This window comes from Mus caroli, chromosome 11 (genome assembly GCF_900094665.2).
Source record: "Mus caroli chromosome 11, CAROLI_EIJ_v1.1, whole genome shotgun sequence".
Lineage (NCBI taxonomy): Eukaryota > Metazoa > Chordata > Mammalia > Rodentia > Muridae > Mus > Mus caroli.
The window spans coordinates 106,268,909-106,296,255 of record NC_034580.1 but is presented as its reverse complement, the minus strand read 5'-3'; the positions used below and the strand labels follow the sequence as shown (position 1 = coordinate 106,296,255).

Sequence of the window (27,347 nt, the reverse complement as noted above, 5' to 3'; positions counted from 1 at the left end):
GCAAACGTATAAGGAGGATGATTAGATAGATAGATAGATAGATAGATAGATAGATAGATAGATAGATAGATAGATAGATAATACAATTAAGTGATGTAAAATGAGTAATTATTTTTAAAGAAGAGGTCTGGAGAGATGGTTCAGCCATTAAGAACACTAGCTGCTATGGCAGAGGATGGGAGTTCAGCTCCCACCACCCACATCACGCTGCTTACAACAGTTGTTAACTCCAATCCCAGGGAATCCAATGTCCTCTTCTGGCCTCCAAGGGCACTGCCCTGCATGTTTGCGGTAAGCATGCATGCGAGCCAGTAATCAGTTACGCACATAAAATAAAAGTAAACCTTTTCAAAGAAAGGCACAAAACACATCAACAGGGCAAGTTAGAGAGCAATAAGTGAGCTGCATATAAACTGGATGCTTTAGAAAGGAGAAGACAAGGGGGAACCTCAGCAAGCCAAGCAGGGAAACACCAAGGTTGGGATCAAGCAGTAGGATAGAAAAAGTGTCACACATTAGTAGACACCGCCCCCGACCCCCCAGAGCTGCCATAGTTGAGGTCTCAAGGACGTGTGGATAGTGCACACAGAGAACTCATCCTATCCTTGAATCGAGGCTCTGTAGTTGCTATTATCTTCATTGCCAATTCACAGAAAGGGAAGCTGGATTTAATAAAGCTTTCAAGGTTGCACGGCTTGTACAAGTAGCGGAAGCGTAGTTAATGTGTGATTTTTTTTTTGTCCTCAATACAATCCTGGGTAGGGAAAGATGAATGAGGCCGAGTAAGGCACCGGATGGTTTAATGTGCACAGGCTTAGAAGGATGACATCATTATGGAGAGAGGTTAAGAAACGGATGATGAAGCAGAACCAGAAGAGACCAGAAGGAAAGAGGAAACACACGTTGTGTGCTGGAGCAGTGAAGAGTGGTGTCAGAGGTAGAGGCACAAATGTTACTCAAGGGTAAGACTGTGGGCCTAGAGTTTCAAGGAGAGGGAGGATTTCAGGGGACAGCTTGAACAGTCACATGATGTGCGACAGTGCTCAGAGGACCGGATTCAGTGCAGTGTCCCTGGACAAAATCCTGCCTCAGGGGAAAGCCCTTTCTTGGAAAAAAAAAAAAATCCACATTTGGGAAGTAGATGGGGAAGCCATGAGGAAGCAATCAAAGAGATAGAAAAATAAGAGTGATCTATCAATAAAATAACTAAGTGGATTTCCAGTAAGTTAAGGTAGTCAGCACAATCCAAAGAAGTTATTACATTTTTTTTAAAAGGGTCACTTCCTCTTCCACTAACGATTGTGTTAGACAAGGTCATATTTAGCCAGGTTTCTTCACAAAGTGGCAGCAGGGCCATTTCCTCAATAGCCCCATAAAGACTACGTTGGACGTAGCAACCGGGTGCCCCTCTAAACCAGTAAGGTAAAAGCTATTAGGGAGTCTGGACAAATGTCACCCAGCAGTAACAGACACCCATCACTCCAGGCATCAGTGACACCAAGGGGGAATCTGTACTTTGACCCCCACCTGGGAGTAGCAAGGAGATACTCCCGCCTACCTACCATCTTTTGTTTGTCTTTTCCTGTGATAAAACATTAACCCAAAGCAACTTATGGAAGGAAAGCATTTACTTCATACTATACTTCCAGGTAGCACTCCATCACTGAGGGAAATCAACGCCGGGATGTAGGCAGGACCCTGGAGGCGGAAACTGAAACGGAGACTATAGAGGAATGCTGCTTGCTGGCTCATTCTTCATGGCTTGCTCAGCTTGCTTTCTTATGCAACCCAGAGCCACCTGCCCAGGGATGGCGCCACTCACAGTGAGCTGGACCCTCCTTATCAATCACTCCTCAAGAAAATGCCCCCATAGACAGACCCACAGGCTAGTCTGAAAGAGACGATTCCTCGGATGAGGTTGCCTCTGCCCAGTTGATTTTAGTTTGTGTCAGGCTGAGAAAAAGCATGGGCGTGTGCACACACAACAGAGATAGCAGAGGTCGTCAAAAATAATACAACATTCAAAGACGCACCACTCTTGGAGCTGGGGAGATGGTTCAGTAGTTAAGAATAATTGCTCCCCCCCCCCAGCCCCCAGAAGACTTGAGTTCAGTTCCAAGCACCCATGTAGAATGGCTTACAAACTCCCACAATTCCTACTCTAGAGGATCTGACATCTTCTTTTATCTCTTCAGACACCCCTTACAAACAGACACATATACATGATAAATTTATAAATCTCTTTTTTTTAAAGAAAAGAACCAGTCTTATAACATAATATACAATCAGATTTTCATGGGAAACCTTGTCCACCTGAAAAATGTCTCTCCATCCCTTAAACACTGTTGGTGTTTGAGACAAGGTCTCTCTATATAGGCCTGGCTGGCCTAGAACTTGCTAGACCAGGCTGGCCTCAAACTCATAGAGATCCACCTGCTTCTGCCTCTCCAGCACAGGAACTAAAAATATATACTAACACACCTGGCTCATCCTGAAATTTAAAATCTATTACTTTATTTGGGGCTATTTTTCACTTAAATGGTGAAAATTCTTATAGATAGGCTCTTCATTTCAAGTGTATTAGCTATACTCATAAGTATTTATGAAGTGCCTTTGCCAAAATTTTCTAGATAATAGGTGACTATCGGAAAATATAACGAGAAGAAATGTGGTTTATCAATATAGGAGAATGTTATGGAGCCTTCAAATGAAATGAAACAGTGATCCATGCCTCAGCATGCGTGAACATTCTGCTAAGAGAAGCCAGATGCAAAGGGTAACATGTCATACGATTTTCATTCATAAAAATGTTGAGAAGAAGCAATCCCATAGAGAGAGGGAAAGCAGATTCATGGTTTCCAGACCAAGGAAAGAAGACGGAAATGCCTGCTCATCCGGCACAAGGTCTCCTTTGTCTCTGGCCAAACCATTTTGAAGCTCAATAGCAACGATGCTTACACGACCTTCTGCACTACTAAAAATGACCGGATTCTATACTTGAGACTCACACAAAGGATCTTATGATATATAAATTCATGACGATAAAATATACATATGTGGAGAGGAGATGCAAGGGATTCTATACGTGTGGCAAGAGGTCCACATATGAAAATGAACAGACTAGAAACAGGGGGTAGGTTTCCCCAAAGCACATTAGTCAGCACAAAGGCTCACATAGGCTAGCCCTAGATACTGATAGGAATGTAGAGTCAAGGTATTTGCTGACCACTACTTTATGCCAGTTATTGAGATGGGAAATTGTTAGGGTATATGGCTGAAGGGTGGAGGAGTTAAGACACTGTACCATGGTAGATCAGGTCAACTGGAGTTCACTCCATACATAGTCCAGGCTCACCTCCGACTCTTGGTGATTCTCTTTACTCATTCTTATGAGTACTGGGATTATAGGTATTAGCTACTATGCCCACTAGATACCTGCAGATAAACTGCCCATTGGGAATGAAAGTATAAACCAGATAAAAATAAAATAGTTCTTTAAATTCTTTAGTAAGTAGATGGTGGCATTTTTTTCTCACTAATTCTTGGACAACTTTCCTGAACTATAACCCTCATTCTAACACTAACCCAGACACTGACAGCAACTCTAACACCTAAGCATAACTCCTGACCCTTAGCCCTAACCCTAACTATAACCCCTAATTTCTAACCCTAACCCTAATCCCAATCCTAACCCACTCAGCCTAACCTTAACAATAGCCATAACCTCTAACCCAAATCCTAACCCTCTAACTTTAACCCTATCCCCTAAAGCTAGCCCTAACCCCCAGCCTAACCCTCTAACCCCTAATCCCAATCCTAACCTCTAAAGTAACCCTAACCCTAACATCAACTCTGACAGCCTAGTTCCTAACTATAACCCCTAATGCCAACCTTAACCTACTGAGCCTAACCTTAACCATAACCATAATCTCTAACCGTAATTCTAACCTTCTAACCCTAACCCTATTCCTTAATCCTTATCCTAAGCCTAAGCCTAAGCCCAACCCCAACCCCAACCCCAACCCTGTACATGAAAGGAAAGCAGAGTCCCCTGGAGGAAGAGAATTTAGAAGCTCTACTCTTGAAGGAGCTGGCTGGACAGAAGCTCCAGCAAAGAGGGCCAGACTCCGGATGAGACCTGCTCATTTGTGACTGCCTCCTCGAAGCTCAGTCCCTGAAAGGACAGGGAAGGCTGACAGCTGCTCGCTTCTTTTAAAGAGTCGCTTGCTGTCTCAGGACCTAAGGCTGTTGGCACTGCATCTATCTGTTTTACTCCCTTGAAATCAATTCCAAAGACTGAAGCACATTTTAGATCATTATTCTTTAACTTTTAGGAAGATCAGAGAGAAACCAACTCCTGAAGGGATGCTGCCCTGTTTTGAAGACTACACACACACACACACACACACACACACACACACACACACTTTTTTGGTTATATTATAGACACCATTCTTCTATTAAATCCAAGGTTTATCCTTTGTCTCAGCAGAGCGGAAGAGGCTAACATATTATCTGTTTTTAAAAGCCTACCAAATTCAGTTGTGTGTAAATCCAGGTTAACAGTAGACTGTGAGCCGGGCATGGTGGCAGACGCCTTTAATCCCAGCATTCGGGAGGCAGAGGCAGGCAGATTTCTGAGTTCGAGGCCAGCCTGGTCTACAAAGTGAGTTCCAGGACAGCCAGGGCTATACAGAGAAACCCTGTCTCGAAAAACAAAACAAAACAAAACAAACAGTAGACTGTGATATAAGTAGCTCATGTCTTTCCAAACGTCAACCAAAAATGAGAGAAACAGGAGTGGCTTCCTTGAGTCAAGCCGGAAGGAAAGAGAGATGAGATGGGCACCGTATTTCACCCTCTGCATGGGCATGGAATCCCTGAGTGTTCTTTATGCATTTTAGCTTCTGTGTATCCTCCCCAAGTAAGCATTTCTTTAGAAACAGAGACTAAAGAGACCTCCCAGTGACAGAGGAGGACACCAAGGCCTGAGGAAGTCATTGGATGACATTAGAGATCCAGTTAAGAGCACTTTCTCTCTCAGAGGCCATAGGTTCAAATCTCAGCACCTACATGGTGGTTCACAGCCATTCACAAAGTTTCTATACCCTCTTCTGAGGCCCATGAGCACCAGATAGAAATATGGTACAAATACATATATGTAGGTCAAATGCACGAACCCACACATGTACACATACATGCAACCCACACTCAGACACATGAAATAAATAAATCTAAAACTGAACTTTAAAAATACAGGCAACCAGTCAATTTCTTTTGGGTCTGCGTTGCTAAGTTTGTTGCTAAGAACTAAGCCAAGCAACGAATACCAATTTTGGAAATTTCAAGTTGCAAAACAGTAACGCAAAACTAATCTTCGATGCATTATGAAATCTGAAAGAGATCATCTTACATCTGGTTTTGCATAGGATTGTCACCCTAAGGGTCCATCCTGAACAGAGAATCAGAGACTCTCTAGAAACTTCCTTTTCCCCCACAGTAAGAGGGATTTCAAAGGTCCCCAAAGGTCCCCCCAGCTCTAGAACACATAGTCTGAGTTTCTGCTTCACAAAACCTCCAGAATGGCAGACATTCAAATGGGGCAACATCAATGTGACCTCATGGAGGAAGCATACAGCAGAGAGCCAACAAACTCCCGGGCTCTTGGCAAGCAGAAATGTCAAGTCAGTTCACCGAAAAACAAAACGCGAGGTGGGAGACATGCCCGTATAAATGAAAGCCGTATAACCGGACCTCAAGGCATGCCCTGTTGAACAAGGGCAAGAGCGAGTCGGTGAAATGCCAGCAACGTGTTGCTATGAGTTGAAGCATCAAATGCTGGTTAAAGAAAGCCACTTCCAATACCCAGCAGCCCCAACAAACTCCTCCTCCTTCTTGATCACTTGATTAAGTTAGCCGTAGACTTGTCCACAGACACCTCCTCAAAGCCAGTCTGACTCTCTGCTCCTTACTGAACTCAGAATATTCAACAAAACCCCTGTTGCTAAGGGATGTAGATGAACAGTTGGGTCCAAAATACTAAATTACACTGAGTTGCTGGAAGAAACCGTGTCGGGCACACTTGATGGCACAGGTCAGCCCTCCAATGAGTATCTCCCTGGGTGCCCATCCACTGCTCCAGTCTCAACTCTGACTGAGTTACCTGGTGCCCCCTCCACTCCCACCACGCAGAACTTCAGGATTTTCCAGACTCTAGTGCTGTTTCATCCTGTCTGGGTAACCCAAAGTGTGTCTGCCCTCTCCACCTCTTTCCTTCTGATCCTCTTTCTGGCGTTCGTGTTGAAAGATCCATACAGTTGGGATCTTTGGGGGCTATTGTGAAACCACAAGAGCCAGCAGATTCATCTGTTGCCCTCTGTACATGGTATGTGAGCTTCAGGAAGATACTCTGTCTCAAAAAATAAAATGTGAAAAAAAAAATAAGGTGTGAAATGATAAAGGGACTCATCTGGTTTGACCTCTGACCTCTGCAGCACATACAGAGAGAGAGAGAGAGAGAGAGAGAGAGAGAGAGAGAGAGAAAGAGTATTCTTCTCTCTGCATACTCCTCAGTATCTCTCCAAAAACCACCCAGAGAACCAGATAACTAATGTCCATGGATGAATGGCCATGTGCATTACAGAACAACAGAGTGAGCCCATTCAATTACCTGATGCTCAGTCGAAGGAGACCCTGAGCTCCACTGTGCTTGAAGCTCTCTTCCTTCTTTCCTTTTTAGCCCACTGAGTTAGCATCTGCTTTTACAGAAGGGATGCAAGGGTTCCCCCATGAGTCAAGGTCAGCTCTTCATCAAAACACTCCTGAGAGGCTACCAGCAATCCAGGTATGAGCTTCGGAAGACGGATTTCCCTGCCTCTGGGGCCTCACCAATAACCTGGCATCTCTCCTTAATTGCGCTTGATTGGGACAGCTTCATCTCTAAAACGTGGTATCTGGTCTACATAGTTTCTAAGATATAAGTATATGTATGATTCCTGACTGCATTGCCTTGTCTTTACATTTTGTCTGGTACCCACAGGGCAGACTATTCAAACAACTGTCACATAGTCGGACAACCTTGAATTTGCCACTTGAGCATCAGAAAACACCAGTAAGATTTTCTGTTTATTTTCTTTAATCAAGGGCATGACTTTAGTTGATTATTGCATTATTGGTGTATGTGTGTGTGTGTGTGTATACATATGGGTATGTGCACATGTATATGTATACATGCAGAAGCCACTGAGAAACCTTGGGTGTCATTCTTCAGGTGCCACCACCAATGGTGTTTGAAACAGCATCTCACTGACCTGGACCTTGCCAAGAAGGCTAAGGCATCTGGCCAGCAAGCCCTAGAGAGACTCCTGTCTCCACCTCCCCATCAGTGGGATTACGAGCATGTGTCACCAGGCCGGGTTCTGTCATCCAGGTGCCAGGGCTCAAACCCAGGACCTCATGCTTTCAAGGCAAGGCATCTCCCTAGCCTTTTTAATATTCATTTTGTGACCTGAGTAGACTCCATACAAAGGTGACTGGTGACACAATAAATGATGGTCTGTACCCACAGTCTCTTCTACCCTCAGTAAATATGCGCCAATCTAAGGAAATACACCTTCTCAGTAGCCGAGACATATTATTACACATTCAACCTCAGAAGTAAGTTCTTACTCTTAACAGCTTCTTATAAAAAGAATGATATAAAACATCACTGCTCACAATGCTATCACCATGTCATTCAATGTAAGTCTAAGCGTTGGGGCTGGGGAGATGGCTCAGAGACTAAGTCACTTCTTACTCTTTGCAGGGGTCCACGGCTCAGCACCCAAAGAGTGACGCGAAGTCATCTCTAGCTCTAATTCCAGGGCATCTGATGCCTTATTCAGATTCCCCTCAAGCTCAAGGTACACACATAGAGTGCATACCGATGTGCACAGAAAACACTCACACACGTGAAATAAAGAAATTTAAAAACGGTTTTAATAAAATGGATAACTAAGTATAAGTCTAGAGCCGGGCAGGGTGGCGCACGCCTTTAATCCCAGCACTCGGGAGGCAGAGGCAGGCGGATTTCTGAGTTCGAGGCCAGCCTGGTCTACAAAGTGAATCCCAGGACAGCCAGAGCTATACAGAGAAACTCTGTCTCAAAAAACCAAAAAAAAAAAAAAAAAGGTTAAGTCTAAGCAGGCATGCTGGTGGCTTTCATTGTATCCCATGCAGTTCCTTGCACCCTGTTTATTGAGTCACCTCATTGGCTTGTCCCATCTCCCCTGACTGCCCAGATGATCTGGTTCTACAACACCCCTAAGTGGACAGTGATTTGTGTTGATAATTTGTGAGCACTGTGAAGAATACTTGCTCTAGACCTGAACAATCAAACAGCCACTCATTAGAGGATTAATTCTGAAACATACTGAATTCTATTTTAGACCACAGACTATACTAGCAGTAGCTCAGGAATAGTAAATACAGAATCTAGAAAGGCGAGTCAGTGAGATGGCTTAGCAGGTAAAGGTGCCTGCTGCCAAGCCTGAAGACCCAAGTTCAATCCCCAGGATTTCCACCCACTTACCATGGCACAAAGTAAGTGAGTATAATAAAGTTTTTAAAGAAACTACAGGGCAGTGGTGGCACAGCCTTTAATCCCAGCACTCGGGAGGCAGAGGCAGGCGGATTTCTGAGGCCAGCCTGGTCTACAGAGTGAGTCCCAGGACAGCCAGGGCTACACAGAAAGTACCTGTCTCAAAAAAAAAAAAAAAAAAAAAAAAAAAAAATCCAAAAAAGAAAAAAAAGAAAGAAACTACAAAATCCTATGTGTCAAATTCTGGTCCAATGCAGGAAGTAGAGGGTAGAGATGATCCCAGAGAAAGGCATAATGAGAACTCTGTGGAGGGAAGGCAAGGAGGAAGGCGAGTAAGGAGGGAGGCAAGGAGGAGGGAGGGCAAGGAGGAGGGAAGCAAGGAGGAGGGAGAACAAGAAGGAGGGAGTCAAGGAGGAGGGAGGCAAGGAGGAAGGAAAACAAGAAGGAGGGAGAGCAAGGAGGAGGGAAGGCAAGGAGGAGGGAAGCAAGGAGGAGGGAAGCAAGGAGGAGGGAGGGCAAGGTGGAGGGAGTGTGTCAGAGAACAAATCACTCCCAGGCTCAGCTGAGCTGAGCCTCTTACTATTGGACTCAGTGAAATTCTCACTAAATGAAGACCTTTTTACTTAACACTAAGACAAGATACACACAGGTACACACATGGGCACAGTCATTTCTTGTCATGCTCCAGAAAGGCTCATATCTACTCCATCCCAGCATTTGTCATCCATCCCCCAATGGCATTTTCCTCCTCCATAACCTGTGAGAGCAGGCACATATCTGATAGCAGGCACATATCTGATCATATAACGGTACTCTCTTTCCCCACTGTTTTAACATACCCATGGCATACAAAGAAGCAAGGACTTTGGAATTTAAGAGGATTTGGGCTGGGAATGTAGGCTGGTGGTAAAATGCTTGCCTAGCATACTAAAGATCCTAGTTTTAATCAAAAAGAGAAAAGAGGCAGCAGGCAGGGAGGGGTTTAAATGAACTGGATTCAGATGCCAGCTTCGCGTACACTGACGTGTGGTGAAGGACAAGCTATTCAGTTGATTTCCAATTTCCTTCTTTATGAAATGGGAACATCATCCACTTCCTGGGCTTTTATAAGCATTGGAGCTTATCCCAAAGCTCTGTGTGCTTAAGGAAAATAAACTGTCTGTCGTAGAGCACAGAGTGGACACTCAGTCTGGAAAGGACTAAAACCTCTCCGGGGATCTGAACCTCTCTGCAAGACCCTGATATGTATTGGATAGACTTTCTAGAATGCATTGTGTGCACTCTCTAACCTGAGAGGAAAACTCACTAGGTGTTGCTTCTTAAACCACAGGAGCTGACAGTACAGCTGGTTCAAAACCTCCTGCTGGCCCTTGATTCCACCGGTCGCACTTGGAGAGCCAGCCGGGCACAGGTGCTCAGCATAGAAGATAAGTCTGGGCTCGCCTGGAACAAGCCCTGTTGCTCTTTCTTCTGCATATCCTTCTATAGGTACCTCCTCAGGGTTCTCCTAAACACATCTTCACACAATTGCCAGAAGAACAAGCTGCTCTGAAAATGGAAGAGATGAGTAAGGTAGAGGCTCACTCTTTACGCACAGGGTTCGAATGTCATAAGCACTTGTGCTTGGCTGGATTCTTCAGCCTGCTTTTTTCTCCTTTTATCATTATTGTTGTTGTTGTTATTTTACGCATATGGGTGTTTCTGCCTACCCTGTGCCTGCCTGGAGATAGCAGCCAGAAGAGGGCATCAGATCCCCTGGAAGTGGAGTTACAGACACTTGAGAACTACAGTGTGGGTAGACAGAAACCACGCCCAGGTCCTCTGGAGAAAGAAAGAGTGCTCTTAACCACTGAGCTCTCCAGCCCATGCACCTGACACCTTGCCTGGTTTCTTGGACTCTTTTACTCTCTGCTCAGTGCTCTGTATTGGCTTCTCCATTCTCTCTTCCTTCCTTTCCATGATGACTTATTTCATCCCTAACTTTCTGCCTGGCTTCTTTGGATGTTTGGTTCACCTATCCCAAGATGACCTCCACATTACAGCTAATTGATATATAAGTCTAGCCAGGCATACTGGTTGCTTGCTTGCTTGCTTCCTCCTTTCCTTTCCTTTCCTTTCCTTTCCTTTCCTTTCCTTTCCTTTCCTTCCCTTCCCTTCCCTTCCCTTCCCTTCCCTTCCCTTCCCTTCCCTTCCCTTCCCTTTCCTTTTCCATGCATTTCCTTCCAGCCTTCTTATTATATCAGTTCATTCATCTGTCTCATCTCTGCCCTCTTTCCCAATGACCTCATTTTAGAGCACCCTTAAGTGCAACGATACAGGTGATGATTTTATGAGCTTTTGGACTTAAACTTCACTCCCCACCCCCACCCCCATCCCTGGACATTCTCCAGGTTGCCCACCTGACTTCCAGACTGGCCATTAGCTGCCAGTGGGACAGTAGATGCATGATAAAACACTTATTCCAAAACAACAACAACAACAAAGCTATTTCCCAGTGATTAACCATCAGCACCACGACCAACCATTTCTTCCTTCACTGACTCTTCTCATGAAGTAGCCCATATGTAAAGTAGCCATTCCAACATATGACTCTTACGCTGATGGTCCAGATTCTGTTACCATGATGAAGCTGCTCCTTAGTTTACATACATGTTCACCAACACACAACTTAAAGGGCCTTTTGTTAATAGCCAAGGGCTGGGTCTGTACGTCAATGGAGATATCCTAGCCTCCGAATGCAAGGTTCTATCCCCAGTACCCACCCCCAAAAAGTCAATATTACAAATGTTTGGTAATACTTGAGTACTCCTTTTTATTAAGGCTTGCAGGCATTTTCTAAAAATAAGTTTCCCTTGGCTACAGATGCTTAGACCTGACTCTCATTTCCCAACCTGCGCTCCACAGAGACTATGGCCACTTGTTACCATGGGAAGGAAGCCCTCTCCCTCGACCCCTAAGACCCCGCCCCTGGGTCTATACTACAGAGTTGCCCATAGCAACCCCAGAAAGTGATTCATTAGTCTCCCTACTGATAAGTTGTCAACGTTGGGAATTGGTGGCAACACGGCGTGTGTTCACGCGTGCTTGTGCACATTTGTTTTCTAACTTAACACATCTCACTGCAGAAGTTCTCAACCTCCAGCAAATGAGACTCTGTTGTATCTCCTTATTCTCCTGGGAAGCACACTTTAACCTCTACGATGACAGAAAATCACCTTCCCTTGCGGACAGGCTTCCCCGTCTCCCACAAGCCTTATTTCATCAGTACCTTGAAGCATTCTGTTCTGTTCTTTACCTGCTTTTTATCACACAGCATAATATAGGTCTGCTGGCATCTTTGTTTCCCCCGAGTCATACATAGGCTGAGCCATGTCCTCCAAGATGTAATGCTCTGAAACCCTAACTACCAACACCTCAGAATGTGACCTAACTGGAAAACAGGGTGGTTGCATGTCATTACTTGAGATGATGTCACCCTGGAATCGGGTGGGCCCCTGTTCCAGTATGACTAGTTTCCTTATTTAAAAAAAGAAAGGGGGGGGACATTTTGAATCCAGACACACAGACAAGTTAGAATACCCTGTGACTCGGAGGGCAAAGACCTGGGTGGCGAGTCTACATAGGAAGGGTGGAGGCTTGCCAATAAACCACCAGAAGCTAGGAGAGAGGCACAGATCACCGCCCTATCCCTCAGAAGCAAAACCTACTGCCAGCTTGACTTCAGACCTCCAACCTCCAGATCTAGGATCCACTTTCTGTCTAGTGTTCAGGCCACCCAACGTGTGACCCTTTGTCCCAGCAGCCTTAACATACAAATGCATCCCACAAGACAACAAACAGGCTTCTAGAAGGCAGACACAGGACTCTGTCTCTGTATCCACAGGGTACATAGGATCGGGTTAAGCTGGGCAGTAATGCTCTAACCAAGAAGGACAGAGCCCTCCAAGTCTCACCATCCTCAGTACTGACCAGAGACTTTCTCTTAGACACATAACATTCGAAAGGCTGAGCTCCAAGAACTGAAAAGGTGGTTACTATGCAAGCATGAGGACTGAGGCTCAATCCCCAGGACCCACAGGAAGAAGCCAATCCTAGAGATCTATGCTTGTAAGACTGGCACTGGAGAGGTGGAGGCAAGCTGATCCCTGGAGCTCCTTGGCTAGCCAGCCTAGCCAGATAATCAGTGAGCCCAGAACAATAAAAGCCATTGTCTCACAAAACAAGGGAGGTGACTTTTCTCTTATCAATTTTTCTTTTTAAGAATTATGCGATCTTTAATTATGCACACATGAACACACGCTCAAATGCATGAGCGCAGGTGTTCCAGGGGGCCAGAGGCATCGGGTTCCCTGAAGCTGCAGGTTGTGAGTCACCCAGTGTCGGTGCTGAGACTTGAACTGGGGTCCTTCTCAAGAGCAGGGAGTGCTCTTAACGACTAACCCTTCTCTCCAGCCCCAAGGTAGATGACTCCTGAACAACGCCTGAAGTCACTCTTTAGCCTCCATATACATACACATGAACACGAACGGACACACACACACACACATCCCACATGTGCACACGTACACATATGCACATACCCCACACATGCACAGGCACACACATATGCACACAACATACATACAGATACACATACACACAGAAAGAGACATAAAAGCACTCACATAAAAAAAGAAAAGATTGAAATTCAGGATGGAGAAAAATATTCTAACTCAAACCCATCAAAACATCTCAGTTCTTTCTTGAAACCACTTCCAAGATGGAATCTGCAGCCTCTCTTACTTTCCCTTCATGAACAGAAGCTCACCCAAGAACAAAATCCCACAGATCGCTGGGCAAGCAACCTGGAAGAAACAATATGGCTGACATGTGCTATGCACCTGGCTGGCTTTGACATTTTCTGTAACTCCTCAACAAAATGAGGGGAGCCAGCTCTGTGGCTGGCTCACCTCCACCTGGGAGTGGTTCACCTTACCCCCTACCCACTCTTCCGACTCTGAACGGAGTTGGGGGAAGAGAAATGATGGTGACTAAGTATAGGGTTGTTCTTGGAGAAAAAGCCCACTTTGAGACTGAGAGCATAAGGTCACTATGGTTTTGAAGTGGAGCTAGCAAAAGGAATCAATTTGATCTATCAGTTCCAGAAGATATAATTTATTTTCCAAACTGTATGTTTTTAGAAATTATGTCGCTATAGGTACAATTAAAAAATGTACAGACAATTTCCAGAAAATATTGTTTAAGAGATAAGTTATATCCATGTGTATATGAATGTCTTGAGAGAATTGGCTTAGTAAAAAAAAAAAAGAGGCCTCTAGAATGCCACTCTAACGTAAGAATTTAGAAGTATACTGTATGACTTTGCCCCTCTTGCAAACAGCTCTGGAAAAGAGAAAATTGAAGCTCCCATGTGAGTAGGTTATAAAAAAAAAATGAAAATTGTACCGCAACCGTGCTCTGGAAAATATTCCCTGACCCAGCGAGACGCTGGTTAGTGAACCAACAGTTTGCGTATATAATTACAGTGTGCCTATAAACCTGGCTGATACAATATACTTGCTTACCTATTAACCTCCAGACTTCCTGGAGTCCCCACAAGGCAAACGCGCACTACCTAAAATCGTGACACAGGACACATGCCGCTTACAAGCAGTGCCCTGTTTACCTTGCTATGAAAAACGAAGGGCTTTGAAAAGAGGCAGGGGGTCTTTGCCCAGGTATTTTCCTGGTCATTTTCTCCTCTGCCCTTTCCTCTGCCTTTCTACTCTTCTGAGAAGCTGCCTTGCCTATACCAGCATTCGGGTGCTACCCCTGGATATTAGAGTCAAGATTCCTCCCCTCCTCTACTTTGGATCAGGGACTCAAATCCTCATCAACTCTGAAGATTGCACGACCATTCCCCTACCAACTGTGAGGACACACACTCAGTGAACACTTGTAAAATGAATGAGGGCCAAGCACAGAGCAAAGCATATCATGTGCACAACCTACCTTAATCCTCCTGACAGCTCCCTCAATGAGTGTCAGTCTCTCCACTGAGAAGGGGAGGACTTGGCAGCTTGGGGTTGAAGTAGATTGTTGCAAGGCTTCCTAGTGAATGACGAGAAGAGTAGAATCAAGTGTACTTTCCCCACGTCCACCCTGCACACTATTGTTTTCAAAGATGTATTATTATGTGCAGAGTGTTCTGCCTGCATGTATGCATGGGCACTGTGTGCATGACTGGTGTCCATGGAAGCCAGAAGAATGCAGGAGATAGTGAGTCATGATGTAAGTGCTGGGAACTGAACCCAGGTCCTCTTCAAGAGCCGCAAGTGCTCCTAACTGCTGAGTCGCCATATCCCCAGTATCATGATTACCCAGCCGCATCTCTCTCACCAGCCGGATGCCTTAAACATCATAACAACTTTTCAAAAGTCTACATGTTGAATTGCTCCAAACAAATTCACTGCCCGAGCCTCCCCTTTAAATATGTCCAATCTGGGACTGCTCTGAGGTTTGCTTTGTTTGTCAGATGACAAAGTAGGTATGGAGTACGGAGAGGGGTAAATTAAAAAGGAAGTGTGCAACGCATCGTTCTCAAATGCCTCCCAAAGAGCTGCTTTTGTGTATTCATTGGTTCTTAGGAGACTGCTCTGTAAGGGTCCACAGAGTCTTGCTCTTATGCCTAAGTCATCCCATCTCGTGTGTGTGATTAGAGGACAGAGGATAACGGAAGAGACTAAATTCCCAGCTACACAATACCTACATCCTCCGTTTCCACAGGTTGAAGCATGGGTATGACCGCTCAGCTTTGGCTGCAAGAAAAGACAAGAAGGCAGTCTTTGGGAGATACATAGCTGGCATGGCGGAACACAACTATCAACCCAGCACTTAAGGGGTGGATGCAGGAGGATCACCACGAGTTCAGTGCTAGCCTGTTTGAGTCCAAAAGTAGCTTGCTCATAGCTTCATCGCTAGCTCCAAAGTAGCTTAAGCTATATAATGAGAGTTTGTCTCTAATAATTAAGTAAATTAAAAAAATATATAACTATTCATTCCCAACTCCTTCTAGCTTCTCAACTACACAGATGTAATCTCAGGTTCCCTCACACTGTCCAATACAAGAGGAAGACGGTGGAGATAGGGGTTTATTCATAATTTCAAGGAAATTGCAGTTGATAAACTTCTATAGAAATCACCAGGAAGAAAGGAAATAGCCAAGCCAAAAGGGAACCAGGGTTGGCTATGTTCTGGTTTAAAGCAGTATCGCGCACACACACACACACACACCATTTGCTTCGTCTCTGTTTCTCAGCAATCCAACCTCCCAGCAGCGAACAAAACCATCCGCTACCAATGTTTTAACATAAACTTCCAGGAGACATGCATCAATACCTGTCAGCTGATCAACTGTAGTCAGCTTCTTTCAACCAAATAGAAGTGTTCGCTTGGAGCTCAACAGGCAGAATCAGAATGTGTCAGACTCGGCGTCCCACACTCAACAGACACTTAAAGAGACATGGCTAAAGGAACTTAGAAAAAGTTAGACTCAGGTCACCCCTCTTAATTACCAAACTGACCCAGGCATGCCCAAATCCACGTGCGCCCCTATGGGCTCAGGTCAAATTTTCAATCCGCAGCCATTCCTTTTGTGCATAGGGTTTTGCAAATGGACGTTGGAGGTACAGTTCCAAAGTGGAACAGAGCTCAGGTTCCGGACTCCCGTGGACCTTGACTACAACCTCCTGTAGCTCTGCTACTGTCAGTCTAACCGACATCTGAGTTTTTAACCTCTCTGGCCTCGGTTTGCCCATCTACAAAATGAAATATCACCTCACTGAGCAAGAGGGAGAGTCGATATAATAATTCACAGGCATCGTGGAGCAGCACAGTGTCTGAAACAGAGTGAACTCACAGCAGCGCCCCCTTCTGGACGCCTGGGAACTAGTTCCTTCACTGTATGTCACTTAATCAAGGTAAATTAAAAAAACAAAAAAACAAACAAACAAAAAAAAAACCCTGATTGCGCCCTGCCCAAATGTCTCTGTCCTCCGACATCTTCCACTTTCCTTCGCTCTCAGAACCTTTATGACAACCATGCCTCTTAAGTATACACAGTGCACATGACTTAAGTAACTATATAAACAAAGGGGCACTCAGCATGACCAAGAAGCTGCCATTAAACAAGCTACCGGGGCTAGGGATAACCGGAAGCAAACATTCCAGTGTTTTCAGGAGACCAGAACCTGAAAACTCTCCCTGTAGCATGGAAAATCTTCTAGCGTGGAAGAAGACTTTCATCTTCACACAAAAGAATCTCTGGAACCTCTGGGCCAGGCCATGCTTTGTCAGCAAAGCCAGACAAAGGCGAGAGCATGAGGCTTTGAACGCACTTTCTAACAAACCACGGGATCAAGGAGAGGATGGAGACCACGGGGAGAAAAATGAATGGAGACTTCTCAATGAGAGGAAAGCAAAAGGGGCAAAGCCAACAGGAAGTGCACCGCACAGGGAAGGGCAAAGGACCCTAGACGGAATAAAGGGGATGAGTGACATTTCGGGCGGAAATGAGCAATGACCTAAATTCTCATGGCTAAGAGAAAGGACACTCAGACATTTCCTGTGAGCTGGGCCCAAGAGGTGGCCAGAGGAATGGCAGGCCAGAGTGATCCAAGTTAACAATGTCCCATCAAAGTCGAGGAGGAGTGCAGCCGGAGTCCTGCCGTAACAAGACCCCACTGACGCCACTCACCTGGGTAAAGTTGGAGCAAACATTCTCAGACAAGGAAGGACAAACGGTAAATATTTTCTACTTTGTGGGACACAAATTCTGTTAGAACTACCTACCCCATCCTAGTCCTGGGGAGCCAACACCAGCCACGGAAACTAAGCGATCATAGCTATGAAACTTTCCTTGTGGACACGGAATTTGGATGTTATATCTCTTTCACTCAACATAAAATATCATTTTGTGGTTATTTTGCAGTTGTTGAAAACTGGCAATAAGAACCAAAACATAGGGAGGCAGAGGCAGGCGGATTTCTGAGTTCGAGGCCAGCCTGGTCTACAAAGTAAGTTCCAGGACAGCCAGGGCTACTCAGAGAAACCCTGTCTCGAAAAAAACAAAAAAACAAAAAACAAAACAAAAGAACCAAAATTCTAGTAAAATACAAACATTTATCCCTTCTCCTTCATGTTTGTTTCTTATCTATGTGTCTGTCTGTCTGTCTGTCTGTTATCTATCTTTGAAATTCAGTTTCTATCTATCCGTCTGTCTGTCTGTCTTTGAAATTCAGTTTCACACAGCCAAGGCTAGTCTCTAACTTGCTACTTAGCCAAGGATGACCTTGACCTTCTGACCCACCTGCCTCTGCCTCCTAAGTGATGGAATTACAGGTGGGCACCGCCACGCCCACTTCAGGCAGTGTTGGGGATCAAACTCGGGGCTTCACACATGCTAACCAGGCACTCTTACCAATTGAGCTTCGCGCCCAGCCCAGTCCTCACCCAAGGTAATGTACGTAGAGTTGAAAGAAATTATATATTTCAAGATAACTGGACAAGAAGAGCTTAAAGGTCGTCAGTACACAGAAATGGAGAGAGAGAGAGAGAGAGAGAGAGAGAGAGAGAGAGAGGACAATTATTACTAGAGCTTTTCTCAGCACTCCTTGCATGTATTTATTGAATTATAATACTACACTCTACATGTGAGGTGTCTATTTTAAAAATGTAAATTAGAGCTGGGCTAAAGCCCAGCAGAGCAGGCATCGAGGGCACGAAGCCCTGGATTCGATTTTTGGCACTACCAAAACTGAGCAGGAAATCGGTTTCACTCATAGTGACACGAATGGGGGGAGGGGGGCTGGGGGCGGGTTACAGCATTTCAGAATGCTGTGCATGGTAGGGATCTACTTCTAAGACTGAGCCCAGGAAGCCAGGTGGTGGTGTTGCATGCCTTTAATCCTAGCACTTGGGAGGCAGAGACTTCTGAGTTCGAGGCCAGCCTGGTCTACAGAGTGAGTTCCAGGACAGACAAGGCTACACAGAGAAACCAAAAAAAAAAAAAAAAAAAAAACAAACAAAAAAAAAAAAAAAAAAAAAAGACTGAGCCCAGGGAGCTTAAGGAGGTAAGAAAGCAAGACACACGACAGGGGAATCTTACAAATGCCCCTTTAAGACTTGACTCCTGAGTAACAAGAGATTGTGATCGACTTCCCAGATTCTCCTCTTCAAAATAGAAAGAGTAGGCATGTTGTCTAGATATCAAACTGCACGGACAAGTTTGGGGACAGAAGACCACAATCCAGGAAGGCGCGCGGGGGGTGGGGGTGGAGTCTGGGTTGGGAGGGGGCAGTGGCCTAGGTGGCGGTCAAGGCGGAAGTAAGGAATCCCAGGATTGACTGGGTGTACTCGCAGATCTGTTTTATTGGAGGGAAGCCTACTGCTAACATTTTTCTCAATTGCCTCTAACTACCCTTCAAAAAAGTCCATAGAGGAGCGGGAAGTGGTGGCGGACGCCTTTAATCCCAGCACTGGGGAGGCAGAGGCAGGCGGATTTCTGAGTTTGAGGCCAGCCTGGTCTACAAAGTGAGTTCCAGGACAGCCAGGGCTATACAGAGAAACCCTGCCTCGGAAACTCCATAGACATAGAAACTAAAAGCAGAGAAAGCCGCGAGGGACTCATTTCTGTCCTACCAACGATGCTCCTTTGGGCCGTTCATCTTGGGTCCCAATGACTAAGCACCTCTACCACTGATCGGCATGTCACTTTTCCCTTTTGTTTTTTGTTTTTTTGGGTTTTTTTTTTGTTGTTGTTGTTGTTTTTTATATATGCTTGTGTATGCGTGTGTTGAATGTGTGTGCGCTACACAAGCGTGACACGTCCGTAAGCCGGCAAGTCCTTACCCAGGCACGTACTCCACGTAGGAGGGGAGGACTATTCGTTGCTCTTCACCTTACTGCCTTGAGACAAGATCTTTCATTCACTGAGCCAGCAGCCATTTCAACTAGGCTCCCCGGCCATGGAGCTCTGAAATTCACCTGCCTCCCTCTACCCAGCGATGCTACGGACCCGGGTACTTAAATCCTGCACAGTTTTGTATGCGGGTGCTGGAGGTTTGAAATGAAACCCTCCTGGTTGTAGAATGAGCACTCTCAACCACTGAGCCATCGCCCCCCCCCCCACCTCTCCTCAAGTTTTTAAAACAAAAAAGTTAGTAAAGGACCATGCAACTTTTAAACCTGTTTACAGGGTTATCTAGGAAGGACCGGTCTGCAGCCACTATCTTTTTGCTATTTTTGCAACTTCCAAATGACCAAGCAAAGGGATAATGAGACTCCGAATGCAAACAAGGAAGAGTAAAGGCAACTGTGTTTAACAGCTTATTTACTGCAAACCTTTGGAGGGGGCGCGGGGGATCGAGAATGACAACCATCCTTACTGCTGAAGAAATAAATTCAGAAAATATTGGCCGAACACCAATTACTGGTTAACGATAAAACACTGATTACCCGGTTATCGATAAACAAAACCGAACCTTGAAAGAGTTACTGGAAGCACAGACATATGTGAAGTTCACCTACCCAGCAAGATCTCTCCAAGGAGAGAGTCCACAAAAGGCAAACTGTAATTATAGAGCTTAAAGCTCAGAGCCGAACTCGGTAAGCAACTGGCAGTCAGGACGGGAGCATTTGCAAACGCTCTCTTGGCAGAGAACTGGTAAGAAATCCTACCACCATGATTCATGGGTCACCATTTCTTGGGTGAAGAATAATAAGCTCGGATGATTATATCATCAGCCTCCTTCCTCACCCCCCCTCCCCGCCCCCCAGGCTGCTCCCCACAAAGTAAACAAAATGGGAAATGTAAAATACACTAACTTCTGAGGGAGCAGGGAGGAGTTTATTATAAACGTGGATGAACGGTGTTGCTGTGTAGCACAGTGAAAAGAACTTTGAACAAGGAATCCCAAGTCCCCTTTACCTGTGGCTGTAGTATATCAGCAGGGAACGAACTGATTCTAAGGCCTTGGCCCGCTCATTTGCAGAGTGCCAAACCTGTGCTGGGGACTCTTTTCCTATCCTTATGTCTTCTCAGGAAGTCCCAGAATGCATGGTGCGTAGGCTTCCTGAGAGTTAGGTAAGGAATGCATCACACCTGCCTGACAGGTAACTTGGGAGGTCAACAACATTAACTGTAGGCTTAGTTGTTTTAATGCTGTAAATTTCAATCAGCGGTTCCTTGGAATTAGCCTTGTAATTAAAACTGAAACAATTCATTATTTTCTATCAAGGTCCACAAAACAACCAGGTGCTACCTAAAAATTACTTACAAAACTAAAGAAAAGCTATTTTTTTTCCTCAGTGGAGGTAATTAGAACTCCAGACACACCCAAAAATAGATTATTTTTTCAGGCTGGAATTCAAAGTAGACGATTATAATTTCTTTCTGATTTTCATGTGAGTCTGGACAGCAATCGACAGTGTAAACATACTGAGTTTACATTATAAAATATGTGATATGTACACAAGACATTTTGGTCAAAAATAAAATTAGAACTTATCAAGGAGTGAAATTATTTACTTGTATAGAACCGAAGTTCTAACGTATGATTATCCAACCTCTACAGTCTTGGGGTTTTATGGCCTAACTATAAAAATAATTTTATCTTTATGTGAAAATGTTCAAGATATATTTTATGAGGGGGGAAAACAAATGAAACAGAAATGTCAAGAAAAATGAACATTTCCAACTTATTACTTCAAAATATATAAGTAGGAATCAAATATAAATACTATTTATCAACTGGCCAAAAGTAGTTGGCCAGCGCAAAATACACACCATGGGGTGCACAGGTAAGGTGTGTGTGTGTGTGTGTGTGTTCCGCTTTTTGTTTTGTTAATTTCTTTGTTTGTTTGTTTTATTGATATTTTTGTAGTTTGCCCATCCTAAGTTTGGTTTGTTTCTGTTTTTGCTTTCAGAGAGAGAAAGAACATGAAGTTGGATGGTCGGGAGGTAGAGAGTGGCTGGGAGGAGTTGGAGTAGGGGAAGACTATAATTAAAAGATATCATATGAGAAGGTTTTTAATGCAAACTTTAAAAAAAGAAAGAAAGAATGAACGAATTGAGCTGCTGTGCAATAAGCTAATTCCAAGGAATTCCTTGCAATGCTGTTTCTGCCTACAAATAAAATGGCAGTTGTGTGAAAGCCCGTGGAAGACTGAGTGTGTGGCTGTGTTCTTACAAGTCAAAACACTCACAACTGTAACAAAGAGTGAGGTCACTGCGTGTGTGTACCAGTGTGGGAAGACAGCCAAGTGTCACGGGAGAGTTTAAGGAAAATATCCCAAACAGTAAAATAACACATGTAAGACTGTGTGTACAAAGATAGTTATCAAAGGTGAACAGCAATTTATCCCTGAGAAGTTTGAGGTTGTGTGTGTGTGTGTGTGTGTGTGTGTGTGCAATTTTTGAGATAACTCACTATGCAGCTCTGGCAGGCCTAGAACTCACTATGTTGACCAGGGTGTTTTTGAACTCACAGAGATCCACTTGCCTCTGTCTACCTAGTTTCAAGATTTAAAAGGCATGTACCATCAAAGTTAGCTCAAGTTGCGTGCTCTCATCATGAATTTCCTCTTTGGTTTAAACTTTTCAAGTAATATGGACCACTTATATACTAAGGATAGTAAAAGCCTGGTTTTTGAAATAGAGAAAAAGTACTGGGGGATAAAGGAGAAGTCGACATTCACAATCTGCAGTTGACTTCCTGGAATTCAGTCTCTTGCCATCGTTTGCCCGGGAATATGTGGCAATAAGTGTGAAAGAGTCTTGAAGAAAACAGGTATTGAAATTCTACTTGAGCAAATGCAATGGAGCTGGATACTGCAAACATAGAGGTGCATGGATTCAGACACACTTCATAGTACATTGGTGAAATGAAAAGTAGTCTAGTAGGCACTAGTGGGCCACATATCTTGCATTTTTCAAACTCACAGGCACAGACCAAAAGCCTAAAGCATATATGTCACAATGCAATATGCAGGCATTAGTCATTTTTGTTTTCCTTTTCTATTGAATATTCCTATAATAAAGAAGTATTATGCTGGGCAGTGGTGGTGCATGCCTTTAATCCCAGCACTTGGGAGGCAGAGGTAGGCGGATTTCTGAGTTCAAGGCCAGCCTAGTCTACAGAGTGAGTTCCAGGACAGTTAGGGATACAACAGAGAAACCCTGTCTCGAAAAGCCAAAAAGAAAAAGAAGTATTATTTATAAACATTTTAAAGGTTTAAAACTACTCCTTGTAAAATTTTTAGGTTTTAATAGATGAGGGGATGTTGTTAGAAAACAATAATTAATAGTATTAATCTGTGAAAAACTGAGAATCTCAACCCTTGTGTCCAGAAAGTGCATCACCAACACACACACACACACACACACACACACACCATGCTAGAAAGAAGAGAAAGCAACACCAACACAAAGCAAACAGGAGGCCCAAGGTGCCAATTCTGCCTTGGTGTCCTGAGACCAACAGAGTTATAAAACACGCCAGCTCAGATTACAGGCTAAGCATGACAAGTCTGCCTGATACGACCCAACAAAGGCATGTACACTGAATGAGAAATGCACACATCTGGTGCTCCGGGGGAGAGTGAATTACAGACGCAGAGATTAACTCAGGAGGGCTGAGATGGTCCCTGCCATTTTCCATGTCCCTCTGAAGTACGACTTGGAAGCATTTCTTACATGACTTACTTATGACTGCATTCAACTAAAATAAGCTCATATTGTTTCGTGGTTTTTATTTCAAAGTGAATAGAAAAAGAAGCAAGAAAGACTGGCTGCTAAAGGGGTCAAATTTATATATTTTCAGGTAAACCAGGAGATGCTAGAACACCCTCTATTCCTCAGAAGACCATTTTGGCCGATCACAATAGCTTTCTCTCCGGGTAGGGTAGATGACACACTTTTCCTGTGGCTTGCCTTCCTGTAATATGCAGGAATTCCGGCACTCTCTTGGACCCTTCCTGTTAACTTACATTTCAGATTTCCTCAAAAGGCACACTACTGCTTTAATATTTGAAAAAAAAAAAATGTCAGCTCAACCCCAGACAGCTAACACAAACAAACTGAGAAACATACCACCTAAACTTACAACTGTGGAAAGCAGGATCTCTTTTTAAGAAAATTCTTTCTCGGAATCTCACTGTTGGTAAAAGGCTAGGGAGAAGCAGCCCAGTCCTTCCAGCTCCTGGGCAGTCTGTAATTCTTTGCCTCTGCTATGCCTTAAATTAGAGGTCTGTAAAACTGAATTACAGTGATCTGAAAAGTTCGTAAAGGTTCGTGAATTGAACATGCTGTTAAATTATTCATACTGTGAGACTGTACCCACCTCTCTCCGTGCCTCCCATTTCATCTGGCTAAAGTATTAGAAAGAAGTTTGGAACTAAGTAGAAAAAAAAGGGAGGGGGGTGCTTTTGGCTATTTGAAGTCAGCCTTGCTGAGCCAGGCAAAGTCCACATAAAAAAATCCAGGACAAGACCCCTGGCCATTTCTAGAATAACTGCCCACGTCTTTCCACCAATAACTTTCCATTTGGACAAACAAACCCTCATGTTCATACCAGATATAGTTTGCAAGCAAGGTCTGGTAGAAGAAGTTCATCTACATAAATGGAAACTGACATGAAGGACCACCCATCCTTGATTCATGATCAAGAGTGGATATATACCTCCCTGTTAGCTTCCAAAGGAAAAAGAAAAAAACAAACAAAGGCAAAAACAAAAAACAAACATGACCTGCTGAGAAAGTGATTTATCTTACAAGTAAGACCAGAAACTATGGAGAGAGGAAGTTACTTTAGAGCCCAAGGTCCAAATTGGGTGATGGTAAGGTTGGTTGGATCGCAGTACCTATAACCTTCCTCCTGCAGCTTCCTTACAACTCACCAAATAAAAGAATCATTATTGCCTCGAAACTGTGGTAGACCCATTTCTCTTCAATAGCTGGGCTTAAAAAAAGTTTTTATTATAATTCTGTTTACTTATTCTGTATGGAGGGGGTGTGCGTGGTGAACATGTGGAGGTCAAAGGACAACTTGTAGGAGTTTCTTTCCACCATTTGGCTTTGGAGGATGGAATTAAGATAGTCAGCTTGGCAGCAGGCACCTTTACCCATGGGGCCATCTCACTGGCCCAATCTGTGTCACAGAAATGTCCTCACATTCTTACTTTCTCAAACCAGACGCTAATTCTTGGAGAAAAAGACTTCATTTTAAATATTCTCTCGTGTACCCCCAAACTCTATGCACATAACACATACATGCAAATATGCATGTGCATGCACAAATCATTATGCATACGTGTATCCAGACATAAGCATGTTTAGCATACACACATATATTAAGCTGAATTGAATGCATGAGTGCATGTTTACCAAACACAAAGTAACTAGAAGCTATCTCTTTAGTGGACTGACTGTAGCATGGACTATAGCATGGACTGACTCTTGTACTCTCTGATTTCTCTGCTCAAGAGTCTGAGTTTTTCCCAGCTAAGGAATATCCACACCTTAAATAAAAATAAAAAAATTTTAAAAAGACAACTTCTAGGTTCATCTGCACATTTCTGAAACAGGTAAAATATTTCCTCCCCCCCTAACATTAAACACAAAACAAATAAAGAACAACCATAAACAATACTACTTGAAATTCTGAAGAACAATTCCTTTTCTTCCTGGGATCAGATACATCATGTTCATCTGGTAGAATTAAATGGTATCACAACTCCAAACACAGTGTGGCAAAAGCTTAATGGATACTTTCATGTCCCCAGATCTTGCTCTAGAGGTGGCCCCAGTTAACCTAGCATACCTCTTCATTTTGGGGCTTTTCTCAGATGCCATCAGATTTCTCTATGTTAAGGAAGATTGCTCTCAAAACAAGCCATTAAAGGTCTTCCAGGCACCTAAGCATCTCTTCAGGTTCTCCATGCAGGACTTTTTTTTTTTAGTTCCCTCTACAGAACATCAGTAAGTTTGCAAAATACAACCTTACAAAACATTTTTTTAAATTAAGTTTGAAAAAGAAAAAGAAGGCAACCATAGTCCTGAACTTCTGACCTATTACAGAACTTCTGACCAAGTCTACGCAGTTATACACTTACAAGATTTCACTGTAGTTGCCAATGAGACAGTGAAGTCTCAGGTTTGGTCTAATGCTCACAAACACGCTCACCCCCTGAAATCCTCCCCCAGGCGCAAAAGCATCTTCCAAATGGCCAACACATTGAAGTCCTCCCCTCTGCAAGCAACTGATACAAAGTATAAAATCTCGGAAGAGCAAGACTTTTTTTTAATAATAATAATAATACACTGCTCTCCAGACTTCCCCTTTACTTCCCTTAAAAGTCAAAAGTTGCCTAATGTCCACAGCGAAATCAATAAAAATGTAAGCTGAATGCTGCCACCGCAGTGGTGCCTTCCCCCCAAAGAATAGAAGATCACAGAAATTTCCTGCTAGTTTAAGACGAGGTTTGCCTTTCATCTTCACCTCTGAGACTTTTTGAAAGTTTGGATTCCTGTTGCACACAAAATTACTGTGAATATGCGTGCATACTAAAGAAATGTACTATTATATAAAGCATTGCACATTTAGACGCTACCAACCTGCTCTATCTCTCCTGACCGTGCAAAAGGCAAAAAGGCTCGGTAATCCTAGCAAGAGAATGCAAATAATGTCAATGCACAGCTGAACTGCAAGCCCTGCCTTACAGGAACTCTCTGAGTCTGCAAAAAAAAGAAAAAAAGAAAAAGAAAAAGAAAGAAAAGAAAAAAAAAAGAAAAAGAAAGAAAGAAAAAAAAAAGACACACACTAAACAGGAAATGCAACTGAGCTGTGGCAAACCTCAAACTTAAAAATGCAATCGCCGGGCGAAAATTGCATCCATGCATTCATGAATGCATGCATAAGCCTTTGCATTTTTTGCAACTACTGCAAACAGTCTCTTACCTTTCGACTGAGACATTTTCCCCTTTCCTTTGATGGGGGAGGGGAGCACAAAAGACTTTGCCTTGCTTCTCTTCTGTAGCTAGTTTTGCAACAAAGATGCAAGCTGCAGGCGTGCAATCTTCATGCAAGTGGAGTTTCTCTTGACCGATGCAGCTGATGGACTTTCAGGGAGTCAAAGTGGAATTGCACACCTTGCAAAACAGTCTAGAAAGTGATTTTTTCCCCCAGTTGCAACGTTAGGGAAGGCTGTGCTGCAGCTACATGATGGGCCAGGGCTGGCAGCTAAAAGCTCCAAACTTGGAACTGAGTATCTTAGTGCGCAGACGTCCTTCCTGCGAAAGGCGCGAGGCCTGCTGGGTAGTGTAGTTCTCCTGTAGAGTCCACGCGTCTCTGATTTAAGGAAACGTGCTCCTGTAGGTGGCTGAGCTAGATGACTGACTAAGCGCGACAGAGAACTCAGATAAACATCGCACGTACACTCTTTAGTAAGGGAAGGGTGACAAACAGCGCGGTCCATGAAAGGAGGCTTTTTTCTGTTCTAGAAAACCCCCTGAATCAACAGCTTAGAGAGCACAGGGGTAGCGAAGACGCTTTGGCACCCCTAGACTAAGGTCTAATTGGGGGTTCAATGTGTTAATTTTTTTTTTTACCGGCTCAGTATCTGAACTGCTCTGCCTGTAGACCGTTCAACCTGACACCTCATTTCACAACAAACATTTTTCTTGAATGGAGATTTTTGGGGTGATCTGCCTCTTCAGACAAGATACAAAGTTTAA

At 43.9% G+C, this 27,347-nt stretch overlaps 1 protein-coding gene across 1 annotated transcript in view; it reads right to left on the bottom strand.

The window, feature by feature from the left end:
• Map2k6 (mitogen-activated protein kinase kinase 6) overlaps nt 1–26,896 on the bottom strand; it is a 117,442-nt gene extending 90,546 nt beyond the window's left edge. The window contains exon 1 of the mRNA XM_021176183.2: nt 26,572–26,896. Coding sequence (XP_021031842.2) covers nt 26,572–26,587 — 16 coding nt within the window. The 5' untranslated portion in view covers nt 26,588–26,896. The remainder of the gene's footprint in view (nt 1–26,571) is intronic.
• Between the last annotated feature and the right edge of the window lie 451 nt (nt 26,897–27,347).